At 42.5% G+C, this 16,938-nt stretch overlaps 1 protein-coding gene across 2 annotated transcripts in view; it reads right to left on the reverse strand.

Annotated features, from left to right (window-relative positions):
* ELP4 (elongator acetyltransferase complex subunit 4) overlaps positions 1–16,938 on the reverse strand; it is a 263,256-nt gene that overhangs the window by 160,657 nt on the left and 85,661 nt on the right. For both annotated transcript variants that reach the window (XM_074955138.1, XM_074955139.1), the window contains exon 7: positions 6,381–6,569. In XM_074955138.1, the coding sequence (XP_074811239.1) occupies positions 6,381–6,569 (189 nt within the window). The remainder of the gene's footprint in view (positions 1–6,380; positions 6,570–16,938) is intronic.

Raw genomic sequence — 16,938 nt, forward strand, 5'->3', positions numbered from 1 at the left:
AGGGTGTCAAGTGAATGGCAAGCAAATTCTTTCTTTGGAGCAACATGTAGTCACTTTTGTGGAATGGCCTTAGATACTAGCTCAAGCATGCCTATACACACACACATGCTCACACCAACATAATCACAGGATCAAAACAGAAGAAACAGTTTAAAAATGGCTATACTGTCCCATTGTTTTTAGTGGGACTGAGGCCACATGCTTCCCACAGTTAAGATGGCTGCTATTTCTCTACCCCCTGTGCAGCAAGAAGTTTAGTAAAGATGGTCATTACCTCCAATCTTCCCAACAAATGAATGAATCCAAACTGCCCTTAAGGAAGAGTGTGGCACCAAATGCTGTCAGGGTTCAGAAAAGAGCACTGCCAGGAGCAGCTAAATATGGTATAGGTGTGACAGGGAAGGTAAGAGGGTGAAAATGTGCTAGGGAATGTGGCATGCATGTATATACAGGAGATCATAGAGGGACGCAGGAGAGAGTCTGGATGAACAGGGAGAATGTAGGGAGAATGTGTGGGGTAGAAGACTAAGACATAAAACTCCTTGCATTGAGACAATTTGAAACCACTCTGCCTTTAGCTAAAATACAATTGGAATGGGAAGGTTTAAAAGATATTTTACATGTTAGGATACTGGATACCATTCCAGCAGATGTGTTGGTTGGTAATGATATACTGCCTGTGTCCAAAGCTGAAAATATAATAACTTGTAGTAATATGGAATATAGCTCAATGGTATAGCAGCTGAGGTGGGGAGACGACATTTCCAGCTCCTGCTCAGCAGAAAATGGCAGCGTGTCTCTAGGAGCATGTGGGGTGGGAAAGCGGGGGGGGGGGGGGGGGGCTGTCACCTTATGTACCTCAGACAACTCTTTGTGCTGGCAGAAGCCAAGAATTTATAGCAGAAAAGAGAGCACACCCCTCCCTAGAAAGCATATGGGAAATCATCCTCAGTGGGACCCCATTTAAGGAAAACGGGAAGGTTTTTTGCAGAAGAGGGAAAACTAGAGAGAGACCCCTTTGGGGAATAACAAAAGTCCTGGGGAAGCTTATAAACAACTGATTGTGCCTCCCATCATGGGAAGTTAATGTTGTCAGTCCATGACTGCCCTAGTGCAGGTCACTCAGATTTCAGAGAGGACATATGAGAAGTTAAAGAAGAATTTTTATTGACCAAATATTCAGACTGAGGTCACAGACCACTGTAGGTTTTGTAACTTATGCCTGAAGCACAAGAGGGCTCCACAAGGCTTCCCTACACTGCTTACCTGTAATGGGAGGTATTTTTTAGGCTGGCTGTGGATATTGTTGGCCCTATGCCCCGGCCAACCCAGAGGGGAAAGAAATATATTTTGGTAGCAGTGGACTTCGCCACTAGATACCCAGAGGCAGTTGCTCTGTCTAATAGAGGCTGACACAACAGCTAAAGCTTTGCTCTCTATATTCAGCCGAGTAGTTTTCCCAAAGGATACTGTATCATGTTGGGGGTCAAATTTCATGTCCCAGTTATTTAGTGAATTATAGTGAATATGTGGGGTACAACAGCTGAGATCTGCCCCATAGCACCCAGAAACAAATGGATTAGTTGAAAGGTTCAACAGAAGTCTAAAGTCTATGCTGGGAATGAGTGTAAACACAAGGGAAAGTAACTGGAATGAAATGCTACCCCCTATGTTATTTGCTTGTAGGGAGGCACCCCAAGAGTCCACAGGCTTTGCCCCATTTAATCTTCTGTATGGGAGAAAGGTCACAGGTCATCAGGATCTCACTAGGGATTCTTGGGAGGATGGCTCTGAAGCAGAGGGGGAACCAGTGACTAAACACGTACAGCAGTTCAGAAAGGAGTTAAGGGACATGATGGAAGTAGTTCAACTAAAAGCCATGCTACACAGAAGGCATAGTATGGCCACAATGCTTGTGAATGCTTGTTAGAGGGGGGTCTTGGTGATGTTACTCACTGTAAAAAGGTACAAAATGCGAAACTCATAGAGGGACCTTCTGAGATTGTGGAAAGGATTAATAAGGTCCCTTGCAACATAAAGACCCCACAGCAAGGTTGCTTCACAGATTCTGCATGCTAATAGATTTAAAGTCTATCACAATGCAGAAGCCATTATGAACATGTTGTGCTGAGGAGGATTCTGAGACAATAAATCTCATCAATTTGATAGCTGAATGCCATGGTGACACATCACTAGAGAACACTGAGGTATATAAAGAGTTAACACAAACTGAAAGGGCAGAAATTTTGACTGTGCTGCAAACTCATAAGCAGGTGTTCTCTAGCATACCAGGTCTGACTCGTAGGATGGTCCATCAGATTGACACTGTGGTAATCTGATTTTGGACATACCAATTCCAGAGCTTAAAGCTCTCTTTTTATGTAGTATACAGTGGTCACATTGTCCAACATGATCAAAACATGCTGTGCACAGAGGCAGGCTTTTTGTAGGCATTTTGTACTACTGGCGTTTGAGGAGATTAAATGTATAAATTTGACTCCTGTTGGGATCATGAACCTTGAGCCACATAATCATCCAGATGTACTCCTCAGCCCAATAGAGAGGTTGTGTTGCAACAAAAGTGGACTTTTCTAGGTTTACTTGAAGTCCTAAGGATTGAAGGAATCATAGAATCATAGAATATCAGGGTTGGAAGGGACCTCAGGAGGTCATCTAGTCCAACCCCCTGCTCAAAGCAGGACCAATCCCCAATTACATCATCCCAGCCAGGGCTTTGTCAAGCCTGACCTTAAAAACTTCTAAGGAAGGAGATTCTACCACCTCCCTAGGTAACGCATTCCAGTGTTTCACCACCCTCCTAGTGAAAAAGTTTTTCCTAATATCCAACCTAAACCTCACCCACTGCAACTTGAGACCATTACTCCTTGTCCTGTCCTCTTCTACCACTGAGAATAGTCTAGAACCATCCTCTCTGGAACCACCTCTCAGGTATTGAAAGCAGCTATCAAATCCCCCCTCATTCTTCTCTTCTGCAGACTAAACAATCCCAGTTCCCTCAGCCTCTCTTCATAAGTCATGTGTTCCAGACCCCTAATCATTTTTGTTGCCCTTCGCTGGACTCTCTCCAATTTATCCACATCTTTCTTGTAGTGTGGGGCCCAAAACTGGACACAGTACTCCAGATGAGGCCTCACCAATGTCGAATAGAGGGGGACGATCACGTCCCTCGATCTGCTCGCTATGCCCCTACTTATACATCCCAAAATGCCATTGGCCTTCTTGGCAACAAGGGCACACTGCTGACTCATATCCAGCTTCTCGTCCACTGTCACCCCTAGGTCCTTTTCCGCAGAACTGCTGCCTAGCCATTCGGTCCCTAGTCTGTAGCGGTGCATTGGGTTCTTCCGTCCTAAGTGCAGGACCCTGCACTTATCCTTATTGAACCTCATCAGATTTCTTTTGGCCCAATCCTCCAATTTGTCTAGGTCCCTCTGTATCCTATCCCTGCCCTCCAGTGTATCTACCACTCCTCCTAGTTTAGTATCAAGTTATATAGAAAGGACCACTGATTGTACCTTTTGGTATGATAAACCAGTGAGCAGACAGTCATCTAGGTAAGGAAATACAGGGTTGCTCTGGTGGCATAGTGTGCTGCTACCACGGACAACACCTTTGTGAAAATTCTGGGAGTTGTCAAGAGACTGAAGGGAAGAACTTTGTACTGATAATGATCCAGGCCCACCATGAAGCACAGGAATATCTTGTGTGTTGGATGAATGTCCAGCAGGAGAGTGAGTTTGTGTGTGTGTGTTTGGGGGGGGGGGGGGGGCGAGAAAACCTGTATTTGTGCTGGAAATGGCCAACCTTGATTTTCATGCACGTTGTAAGGAGAGTGGTCACTTTGGATAGGTTATTACCAGCAGGAGAGTGAGTTTGTGTGTGTGGCTTTTGAAGGGGGGTGAGGGGGTGAGAGAACCTGGATTTCTGCAGGAAATGGCCCACCTTGATTATCATACACATTGTGAAGAGAGTGGTCACTTTGGATGGGCTATTACCAGCAAGAGAGTGAGTTTGTCTGTGGGGGGGAGGAGGGTGAGAAAACCTGGATTTGTGCTGGAAATGGCCCATCTTGATGATCACTTTAGATAAGCTATTACCAGCAGGAGAGTGGGGTGGGAGGAGGTATTGTTTCATGGTGTCTGTGTATATAATAATGTCTTCTGCAATTTCCACAGTATGCATCCGATGAAGTGAGCTGTAGCTCACGAAAGCTCATGCTCAAATAAATTGGTTAGTCTCTAAGGTGCCACAAGTCCTCCTTTTCTTTTTGCGAATACAGACTAACACGGCTGTTACTCTGAAACCTATATGGAAATAGGCATTTTTCAAATCAAGAGCTGCAAACTGGTTGCCTTTATTTAGCGAGGGGATTTTAGAGGTCAGGGTGGTCATCCTGAATCTTGAATAGCATATGAAGACATACAGTTGCCTGAGATCCAGGATGGCTCTCCAGCTTCCCTTCTTTTTTGGGAACAAGGAAACATCCAGAATAAAAACCTCTCCCTCCATGTTGAGGAAGCACAGGTTCTATAGCCTCTAGCTGGATCAGGGATTCTACCACCTGTTTGAGAAGTATTGTTACAGTGCTTTTTCCTCAGATATAGTGTCACCTAATATTAAAAATATTTTTATTTTGTAATACTGAGAGTTAGGAAAGAGGAAATCTGAAACTGAAGGCATACACCAGAGGAGTGTTGATACACCTCCAGTCACACTGGCAACATGTGAAAAATAGGAATGGTTGTGATTTTCAGGAGCACTAAGTGCCTGTAACACCAATTTAACAGGAATTGCGGGCACTCATCAGCTTTGAAAATTGCAATGTTGACATGAGAGGCATATATTTAAACATTCAATGTTTGTTAACCAGGGTCCTATCAAATTTATGCATAACTCTATTCACTGTGAATGCTGTTTTTTCTTTTATGAGCTGCAGCACTTTTTACAGAAGAAGGTTTTCACATTTGTCCTTTTACTAAAAACTATTGTTCCAGAAAATAAATTAAGACTTAGTATACTTCTTAGTATACTTATTATTACCCCTCCCATTTTACAGCTGGGAAAATTACTCAGAGACAGATTAACTGACTTTCTTGTGATCACGTTGGAAATTTATGGCAGAATTAGGGAGCAAACCCATATCTCCCAGTTCTAGTTTTACTGCCTTTTGAAATCAGTGGGAATGCAGCACTTTGCCTAGCAGAATTGGACCTTCTATAACAGAGGTGGGCAAACTATGGCCGGGGGCCACATCCAGCCCGTGGGACCGTCATGCCCAGCCCTTGAACTCCTGGCCGGGGAGGCTAGCCCCCGGCCCTTCCCATGCTGTTCCCCCTCCCCTGCAGCCTCAGCTCACCGTGCCACCTGCACTCTGGGCGGCGGGGCTGCGAGCTCCTGCTCGGCAGCATGGCGGCGTGGCTGCTCTGGCCAGGTGGCATGGCTGCCAGACATTCTGCTTTGAGTGGCATGGTAAGGGGGCGGGGAGCGGGGGGGTTGGATAAGGGGCAGGGGGTCCCGGGGGGTAGTCAGGGGACAGTTGGATGGGGTGGGGGTTCGGGCGCGGTCTAGGGATGGGGAACGTGGCCGGGGGGGGGGGAGGGTTGGATAGGCGTGGAAGTCCCGGGGGGCCTGTCAGGGGGTGGGGTGTGGTTAGGGGCGGGGAGTCCCGGGAGGTGGTGGTCAGGGGACAAGGAGCAGGGCGGGTTGGATGGGTGGGGGGGAAGAGACCAGGCTGTTTGGGGAGGCACAGCCTTCCCTACCCCGCCCTCTATACAGTTTTGGAACCCCGATGTGGCCCTCAGGCCAAAGAGTTTGCCCACCCCTGTTCTATAAGTTCTGCGTATTTTATTTTATACATATCAAAGTCATATGACAGCTATACCTGTATCTAAGCCATTACAATATTCAGGTGTTTCTAGATAATGCAATGTATTGCTACATCACAAAAGCACAGAAGAAATGCGGTAACATTATTTTAAATCTATCTTTAAAACACAAGATGCTAAGCTGAAGGATGCCTATTTGGAATGTCTTAAATTGGTTTTATTCTCTTGGCTCACTCAAAAAGTTTATGAATTACTTCTATTTGCTAGTAATTACTGAAAGATAAATTCAGCATCTAAATAATGTTGAAGACCCTACTGTATGTCAGAGGAAAATATAATACATGAGGTAAAATTTCATCTAGAAATCAATTTGCTACTGATGCAAAACAACTGCAACAGGATGCAATTTTCAAAATCATTCATGACACTTCAATCCATTTTGCTCATTAAGTGTCCACTAACTCATTAACTTTTTTTGCGCATACTAAACCATGTACAACAAATTATGGAAAGAAGCAATTAGAATATTCCTACCTGGATAAGATGGGCTGGCACTGTGATTATGCAGGCTGACAAAGACATTCTGAGGAGACCACGGAGAACATACAGAAACTTTGTGAGGCTATGAATATCTTCCGAATTATCAGCGCAACAAACGTCATCTCCCCACAACACTGAACCAAGGCTCTGAATTCCTATCCGCAGAATATTTTTTTGTTTTTTCTAGAGAAGATGAAAAAAAAATAAAATGACTAATTTTTATTTCTCACGTTAAGAGGAAAAACACCTTGCATCAAATGGATAGATAATTTTTAGAACTTCTGTAATTTATATTATGTATGCCCATAGTAACTAAATACTTTGAAGTAAGCACGTGATAGCATAAGAGAGCCCAAAGAGGGAAAAAAATTTATAGTAGTACCAATTTTTGCATCAATGGCAAATTTGCATCAGTAATGACAGACAGATGAAAAGTGACAAGTGCTTATATACAAATGATAGAAGTCTAAATAATAAGATGGATGAACTAGAGTGTCTCGTATTAAATGAGGATATTGATATCATAGGCATCACAGAAACTTTGTGGAATGAGGATAATCAATGGGATACAGTAATACCAGGGTAAAAAATATATCAGAAGGACAGAACAGGTCAGGCTGGTAGGGGAGTGGCATTATACGTGAAAGAAAGCATAGAGTCAAATGAAGTAAAAACTGTAAATGAATCAAACTGTACCACAGAATCTCTATGGATAGTATTTCCATGCTTGAATAATAAGAATATAGCAGTAGGGATATACTACCGACCACCTGATCAGGATGGTGATAGTAACTGTGAAATGCTCATGGAGATTAGAGAGGCTATAAAAATAAAAAACTCAGTAATAATGGGGGATTTCAGCTATCCCCATGTTGACTGGGTACATGTCACCTCAGGACGGGATGCAGAGATAAAGTTTCTTGACACCTTAAATGACTGCTTCTTGGAGCAGCTAGTCCTGGAACCCACCAGAGAGGAGAGGCAATTCTTGTTTTAGTCCAAGTGGAGCACAGGATCTGGTCCAAGAGGTGAATATAGCTGGACCGCTTGGTAATAGTGACCATAATATAATTAAACATCCCTGTGACAGGGAAAACATCACAGCAGCCCAACACAGTAGCATTTCATTTCAGAAAGGGGAACTACACAAAAATGAGGAAATTAATTAAACAGAAAATAAAAGCGACAGTGCCAAAAATGAAATTGCTACAAGCTGCATGGAAACCTTTTAAAGACACCATAATAGAGGCTCAACTTAACCATATTAAAAAACATAGTAAGAGAACCAAAAAAGCACCACTGTGGCTAAATAACAAAGTAAAAGAAGCAGTGAGAAGCAAAAAGGTATCCTTTAAAAAGTGGAAGTTAAATCCTAGTGAGGAAAATAAAAAGGAGCATAAATTCTGCCAAATGAAGTATAAAAATATAATTAAGAAGACCACAAAAGAATTTGAAGAACACCTAGCCAAAGACCTGAAAAAGTAATAGCAAAAAAAAAAAAAAATTAAGTACATCAGAAGCAGAAAGCCTGCTAAACAACCAGAGGGGCAACTGAATGATCGAGATATTAAAGGAGCACTCAAGGATGATAAGGCCATTGTGGAGAAACTAAATGAATTTTTTGTTTCAGTCTTCACAGCTGAAGATGTGAGGGAGATTCCCAAACCTGAGCCATTCTTTTTAGGTGACAAAATCTGAGGAACTGTCCAAGATTGAGGTATCATTAGAGGAGGTTTTGGAACAAATTGATAAATTAAACAGCAATAAGCCACCAGGACCAAATGGTATATCACCCAAGAGTTCTGAAGGAACTCAAATGTGAAATTGCAGAACTACTAACTGTGGTTTGTAACCTATCATTTAAATCACCTTCTGTACCAAATGACTGGAGGATAGCTAATGTGATGCCAATTTTTAGAAAGGGCTCCAGAGGTGATCCCGGCATTTACAGGCCAGTAAGTCTGACTTCAGTACCAGGCAAACTGGTTGAAACTACAGTAAAGAACAGAATTGTCAGACACATAGATGAACATAATTTGTTGGAGAAGAGTCAACATGGTTTTTGAAAAGGGAAATCATGCCTGAACAATCTACTAGAATTCTTTGAGGGGGTCAACACACATGTGGACAAAGGGGATCCGGTGGATATAGTGTACTTAGATTTTCAGAAAGCCTTTGACAAGGTCCCTCACCAAAGGCTCTTAAGCAAAGTAAGCTGTCATGGGATAAGAGGGAAGGTCCTCTCATGGGCTGGCAACTAGCTAACAGATAGGAAACAAAGGGTAGAAATAAATGGTCAGTTTTCAGGATGGAGAAAGGTTAATAGTGGTGTCCCCCAGGGATCTGTACTGGGAACAGTCCTATTCAACATATTCATAAATGATCTGGAAAAAAGGGGTAAACAGTGAGGTGGCCACATTTGCAGATGATCTAAAACTACTCGATAGTTAAGTCCAAAGCAGACTGAGAAAAGCTACAAAGGGAGCTCACAAAACTGGGTGACTGGGCAACAAAATGGCAGATGAAATTTAATGTTGCTACATGCACAATAATGCACATTGGAAAACATAATCCCAACTATACATATAAAATGATGGGGTCTAAATTAGCTGTTACCACTCGAGAGATCTTGGCATCATTGTTAGTTCTCTGAAACACCCACTCAATGTTCAGCGGCAGTCAAAAAAGCTAGCAGAATGTTGGGAATCATGAAGAAACGGATAGATAATAAGCCAGAAAATACCATATTGCCCCTATATAAATCCATGGTATGCCCACATCTTGAATATTGCATGCAGATGTGGTCGCCCCATGTCAAAAAAGATATATTGGAATTGGAAAAGGTTCAGAAAAGGGCAACAAAAATGATCAGGGGTATGGCACAGCTTCCATATGAGGAAAGATTAATAAAATTGGGACGTTTCGGGTTGGAAAAGAGACGACTAAGGGGGGATATGACAGAGGTCTATAAAATCATGACAGGTGTGGAGAAAGTAAATAAGGAAGTGCTATTTACTCCTCATAACAGAAAAACTAGGGGTCACCAAATGAAATTAATAAGCAGCAGGTTTAAACAATCAAAAGGAAGTATTTCTTCACACAACGCACAGTCAACCTGTGGAACTCTTTGCCAGAGGATGTTGTGAAGGCCAAAACTATAACAGGGCTCAAAAAAGAACTAGATAAATTCATGGAGGATAGGTCCATCAATGGCTATTAGGCAGGATAGCTGGGAATGGGTGACAGGGGATGGATCACTTGATGATTACCTGTTCTGTTCATCCCCTCTCGGGTACCTGGCATTTGTCACTGTCGGAAGACAGGATCCTGGGCTAGACTGAACTTTGGTCTGACCCAGTATTGCCATTCTTATGTTCTTACGTAATGGGACAACATGCAAAATTTGATCATCAAGTATTGGTTTAACAGAAGGAATGGAACTAAAAGGAAATTCTTAATTTGAATTTTTTGAGAATGACTAATTAAAGTAATGTTGTAGCTGTGTTGGTCCCAAGATATTAGAAACATAAGGTGGGTGAGGTAATATCTTTTATTGGACCAACTTCTATTGGTGAAAGAAACCACAAGAAACAAGGGACCCGAAGAAGAGCTCTGTTTAATCTCAAAAGCTTGTTAAAAGTGAGGTAGTGTTCTGATAAAGCACCTTTTAAAGAGTATATTATGATTTTGCTTAATTTCCCTCAATTTCTTTAAAAAAATTGTTAGGGGATTTTCTTCTCCCCTCTGTCTTTAGAAGGGTCTCTTGGGAGCGCCTGAGAGCAACAACCAAACATTCTCAGGTTCACCTTTCTTTTGTCCTCCTCTTTTCTCCTTCTGTACCCAACTGTCCGCTGCTTGTTATCTGTTCACTTTCTTTCAGCTCTACTGCTGCTGTTGCTACTACTAGAAGAGCAGGTATATTGGCTAGACTGGCTTTTTCCATCTACATACAGTCAGAAGGTTGCATCAGTTTCTTTCTGATTCAGACTCTGCAACTACCATCTACAACTTTGTCTACTCCATATTAGACTACTGCAATGTGCTGTAAGTTGGCCTACATTTAAAATCAATCCAGAAAGAGTAGTTGGTACAGAATTTAGCAGCTTGTTTGTTATAGGATACATCTTTCTGGTAGCACATGATACCATTCCTTGGGATCTGCACTTGCTACTTACAAGGTACCAGGTAGAATTTAAGGTGTTGGTTTTGACCTATAAAGCCCTAAATTGCCTAGGACCTACTTACCTGAAAGACCATCTCTCTCCCTCTGCCATACTACCACATTAGCAGTCAACAGGGATGCCTGAACTACAGCCCAAAAGGAGTAATTGGCAGGGCAACTGATGGTCACTCATGTTAGGAATTTACAGCCCTCTCAATCTGAAAGAGTCCTATTTTATTGAACACTGGGGAATGCTACAAAGCACATTTGCCTTCCACAGCCAAAAGAGATGGGGGAGGACTCTGGTGAAAGAACAGAAAGATCAAAAGTATGTTTTAGCTGCCCTTAATATTTATATTAATGACTGGGGGAAGGGGTCTCTTGCAGTAATCTATTTGCATATTTTTATTTTTCAAATGTTTCAAGGAGCCACTAGAGCAATGGAGAAGCACTATTTTTACTGAATGAATGTATACACTGAAAAAAAAAAAAAGTAAATATAGATGGTACACACCCTTTTGCACGAGGGAGTGTGGATCATTCACCAAAAAGTTAAATTGACTATATGAAACGGAGTTGTCAAATGCAAAAATAAAGAGAAAAATGCATTATTTTCTATAATCTCTTTCTATTATACTAATTTTAAGGGTTATTTAAATAATAAGAAGGAAATATGATTTTTAAACTGAAGCTGTCCCATTAAGATGCTAAGGTTATAGGCAGGAGATGTATCCAGAGTGCACGTTTTTGTGTAGGAGAGAGGATTTGAGGGGAAAGGTGGATTGAGACTATAATATATTTCCTTTCTGATAGTCTTTAAAGGAGAGTGTTAGCTAATGAACTCTGTAGTAGCACCAGACAGGTAAAAGATTACATCAGTCTGGGAACTTGTTCATCATACTGAGAGTCCATACTGGGTTTCTGACTAAATATTCTCTTACAAAACATTTTTGTTTGTAATATAAGATGCAAATAAGTCACTCATGCCTCATTCCTGGATATTTACCAAATCCTTATCTATTCCTACATCACTTTTGATCCGAAGCGATTTCAGAGTACTTTGATAAACTACTTGGGCTAGACTCACAAGGAGAATTTAGATGCTACTGTCATTCATAAAACCCCTGCTCAGCTACTGCCTAACCAAATAGATGCCTAGAATCCTGACGCACCTATGTTTCTGTCATTCAAGTCCCTGAGGGACATAACTTTTGGCAGCTGGGCATGCACTCAAACACCTAAGCCCTGACTCTGCCCAGAAGCTTGTTGCCTAACTCATACCTGAGCTCCAGAGGGATTCACTAACTAGGCATTCCCTTGCCTATCTTGCTTTTGGGACCCGATCCAGTAGGCCCTCTCTGAGCATATGTACACCATACAACAGACTATGGAGGAGGATATGGATGTGGTAGTGGTCCCCTTATAACTTTTAGCCTAATGGTTACAACACTCACCCAGGTTGTGACAAACATGGGTTCAGTTCTCTCTCTCTGCCTGATGTGGAGCAAGGATTTGAATTTGGGTCTCCTGCCTACCAAATAAGTGCCCTAACCACTGATCTACTGAGTCACTCATTCTCTCTCTGGATCAATGGATATTTAACTATACACAGTGGAACAGCTTCAACGGATTGAGAGAGACCTTCCACAGAATACTCCATAGCCCAGTGATTAGGGTACTGAGGTGGGAGACTCAAGTTCAAACCCCTGCTCCACATCAGCCAAAAGGGGAAAAAAAATATCAAACCCATGTCAGGTCTCCCATATCCTGGGTGAGTGTTCTAACCACTGGGCTAAAAGTTATGAGGGCACTACCCCTCTCTTCAACCATTCATTTGGCTTAGGTGCCTAACTCCAGGGAGAGGATTCATGGCTGTGAATACTGAGGGGACATTTCAGGGACAGAGCCTTAGGCAACATCCCTCTCCTTGGTATTTCCTATTGGCAATCTTAGGCAGCTCTCTGCTCAGTGCCCTGACTTCTGTGAATCCTATTCTTAGGCACCTAACTGTCTCCATGCATTGTATAAAAAGCCCGAGCACTTAACACAGAGTTAGGAATTCCACAAGGCAGCAAATTACGTAAGTGCCCTTTGTGAATCTAGACCCACATATGAAAGAAGAATTTCACCAACTGCCTAAGCACAGCTGCTACTGAGTGGAAACCAGACACAAAACTAGCACATTGCACAGCAGTGTTTGAGACACAGAGGGGAAATTTTGACCAGGACATTAGCGCAAACAGTTATTCTTACAAAAACTCTGTTCATGCAGAGTTGACAGGGCCTTGGCTTTTAAGGACTCATCTATAAAACACACACACAGCTGCATCAAACTCCGTTTATTCAACTCTCCTGGATAAAGGAGTGAACTGACCTACTAGAATCTCTTTTGTTCTCTCTGAAAGCAATATATTCAAGTACTGGTGCATTATTGCTCCACATACTTTTCTCTGGTCTGTGGTCATATATAAAATTACCTGTTTACAGTACAAGCATCCTAGCACAGGATAATACAGCAAAGCCTGACATTGATCGAAGTGTTGGACTGTTACATAATTTCGGCCGGGGGGTGGGGGGGAGGTAAGAGTTGAGAATCTAATCAGAGAGCATGATGGGGTACAAAAATGTATAGAAAACCCCATTTTCTGTAATGTTTAAGCAATTCACAAACTATGGATAGGTTATGAAATCTGCTTTGTCCAGTTTTTCTGGACAGTCAGCAGCAAAAATAAATGGTGTTCCAAGTATCTCATATCAACAAAGTAAATAATACACAGGTAAGTCATCAATAGAAATGGGAGGTCTCTTGATTTGCTCTGAACTTTTGCAATTAACAAAAAAATTTGCCTTTTCTGGTCAATTAAAATAAAAAAGAGCAGCTTATAAACACATTTACAAAACTGAATCAGAAAGTTAGTTCCCTAATTGTTTTAAGGACTAACAAGTCCTTATAGGACAACACTTAATTCCTCTTTGTAGGATGGGTATGAGAACTTTATACTCCAAGATAATATCAATATCAAAAATGCTAAAAGTACCTTATTTGTTTCATTGAGGACAAAGTATATTTTCTGTGTTTCATAATTTCTATGTGGATGGTAGATATTACGACAGACTAATTATTTACTCGATTCTTGTATTATGAGGCAAGTAGTAGACTAAACTTCTGCACCAACACATTTGTGCTGGAGAGTAGAACTGACAATTTTAAATACATTCCACAATATTAGAACTTGTATGGTCAAAGAAATCATTTTAGATTAAAAAAATCAACTTTAATAATTTCTACAGTACTACTGTTTTGGCAGCTAGACATTATAGATATAGAAAATTAACCACAAAACAAGAAGAAAACAAAAGCAGTCAGTCAAAAGCTAAGCAAAATAAATCCTTGACCAGCCTCTTTGCCCTGAAGATCACTAGATTTGAGCTCCAATGGATGCCAAGGAAAGATAATTCCAAAGAAGTCAACTGAGAAAGTCCTGTCACCAAACCTGAAGGACCAAATTAAAACAGTGAAGTGGGCATAACTCCCAATGACTTAAACGTATTTTTAAACTTACAGATTGTTCAAACTTGATTCCCAACAGTAAGCCATTACCAGCCCATGTTAATCATGTCCCAGGCTATGGTGAAAAGGAATATTATATTATGAGATTCTAGATTATTTAGGGCTTTAAGAGGGGGCATTTGATTGCAAACTGCTTAGACTGGCCTGAACCACTTAGGAGACGAGTGAAGGTTCTGGGTGAACCTCAGGATAGCCCCAAGTAGACTTCATTGCAGCAGTGGAGCCGAGAAGTAACAGATATCAACTGTTATCAGGTCCACACTAGAGAGGAACTGTTGCAGTCTCCTGGCCAGCAAGAGATGGCTCTATGAGTCACTAATGCTAACAGAGTATCAGGGCTCAAAGGCTCGGGACCATTTTGGCAAAAGTCTGTTAAACTTCTAATAGTAGCCTCTTCCTACTCCTACAGTTGTTGGACTTGTTTCTCATCTGGGCTGAGTCACATTCCACCACTTCTAGCCAAATTCCAGTTCAGACACTGGGACCATAGAACCTTGGTTTAAAGAAAATGAGAGATCACCAACATAGTGATGACAACGCAGACCAAAATGTGCATCCTGGCCTCCTGAAGGGTCCAGATACCTTGTGCAACATAATTCTTCAAATGAGCTCCTCAACCTAACAGGGAAGCATTTGTGACTATAGTTGCCTCGAGTGTAGGGGTGAGGAAAGAAATTCCCACCCTTACTTTCTTCAGTCTTGTCCACCAGGTGAAAGAGGACAAAACCTTGAGTGGAAGTGACACTTTGGCATTGATGTTGTCTTTTCCTCATGAAAAAAAAAGGAGTCAAGGCAGATCTGTATGCTGTGGAGATGGAGCCTGGCAAATGTTGTAACATGGATGCACGAAACTATGTTGCTGAGGAAACAAGTCCTGATTGTGGTCCAAAGTTTGAAGGTGACCTGTTTTACATGATCGCTCATGATGTGGAATTTCTTGGTTGGGCAATGGCTCTTGCTGTAGTTGAGTCCAAGAATGCTTCTGTGAAGTCTATGGACCTCACGGGGGGTGATAAAGTTTTCATCATTGGCACAGATTCCCAGGAAAGACAGAAGACTGAGCAGGAATGTAATTGCCAACTGGACTCCCGTGCTGAATCTGCTCATCAGAAGCCAGTTGTTGAGATATGAAAAGACAGTGAAACCGTTCAGTCTCATTCAAGCTGCCACTACTGAAAGGACCTTTGTGAACACCATGGGTGCTATAACTAATCCGAATGGAGGGTATCAGAACTGGAAGTGGTCCAGCTCAATGAGAAATTTGAGGAACTTCCTGTGGAATTAGTGAATATATGAAAACAAATGTATTTCATGTTGAGGGCTGCAAACGAAGTGCCCTCTTCCTGAGAGGGGATTAGTGATGTTTTGACCATTAGCCTGCCTTCAGTAATGGGGGCTTGAAACTGAGCCCTGTCCTCCTGGAGAAGTCCGTCTTTAAAATCTGTAAATTTGGAATAATTAAGAAAATTTTATTTTGCTAACAACTCCTGGTAGTTAGTGACCCTGAATTGGAGATTAATTGATGAGAAGTCTTTCCCATCAAAGAGATAAAGGCATTTGGCACCTTTGTCAGCTGGAGTAGTCTTAGAATATTTTGTCCTGGATGCTTCTGTAGCTGCTTTCACCACTAAGGAGTTCGGTGTTGGGTGGGTGAATAAAAACACTGCCCCCTAGCTGGTACAAAATACCACTCTCTTTGGGGAAGGGGCACAAGAGGCAGGGTGTGCCATACTGATCTAATGGGTTTCAGGATGGCCTGGCTTACTGAAAGGTCTGCCCTTGAAGGGCCAGAGGATGTCCAAAAGGTCCTGTTGCATGTCTTGGACCACTTTGAGAGGTACTCCAGCTTGGCTGCCACTCTCTGCAACAAGTGCTAGTAATGTTTGTTATCATTGGGTGGGCCGGTGGATGATGGAACACTCACTTAATCCGGTCAGGAAGATGACATACTAGTTGGAACCAGCAGATCTGGCTCTCTCTTCCTCCTCCGCAAATTCTGATGAAGCCAGTTGGTACTGGCTGGGAAAGGAGGTTTGGTGTGATTCCCACACGGATCCAGGACATCTGCTGTATGGCTGCCATGGTACCATTAGGGATCAGCCAGAGGGGAGGACCCCAAGGCATTTCATGCCAGCTATCCTCTGCATATCTGTATTCAGAAGTACGTGGGGGGTTCCAAATCCTTCCTCATCTCCAACAGGATTTGTTTCCCTTGGAGGGAAGCCACTTCAGGAGCATCAGATTCACTGGACGAGATGACAGGCTCCTGTTCTACCAGCAGTGCTAACAGAACAAGTGGGAGGATGTTAGATGTAGACATAGAAGGGGGTAATATTCTTCCCTTCAGGGTGGTCCCCCTGGGTGTAGGAATGTCTTGAAGAAGAGCTGGAGATGGTAGCAGGGGAGATGGTAGGTAGGACAAAGTGAAGATATCCTCTGGCAAGGTGAATGTTTTGGTCCTCCCTGGTGTTTGGGGGGCTTCTGAGGTGGCAACGGGGGATCTGAGTCATCCAAAGGTTTAGTGTTTGGGGGATCCCGCACAGAGAATGTCAGAACCATTGGACGGAATCCCAACATTGGACTGCCAGGAGGAACCATGGGGTACTGCTTCTTTCGTTTGCAAGGTGGAGCTGGAACAACCAGATCCTTCTTCTTTGGGCCTTTCATTCTCTGACATGTTTATGAGGACCTAATTCTTTAGCACCTGTATGCAGTGGCTCAAGACATACAGTGGTAAGAAAGAATTGGAGAGGCGTTGGTCTGTGCTGCCATTGATGCCCTTGGTTCAGAGCATGAGGAGTTCCACTAGGCATGTGCAG

This window comes from Natator depressus, chromosome 6, assembly GCF_965152275.1.
Source record: "Natator depressus isolate rNatDep1 chromosome 6, rNatDep2.hap1, whole genome shotgun sequence".
In the NCBI taxonomy this organism is placed as follows: domain Eukaryota; kingdom Metazoa; phylum Chordata; order Testudines; family Cheloniidae; genus Natator; species Natator depressus.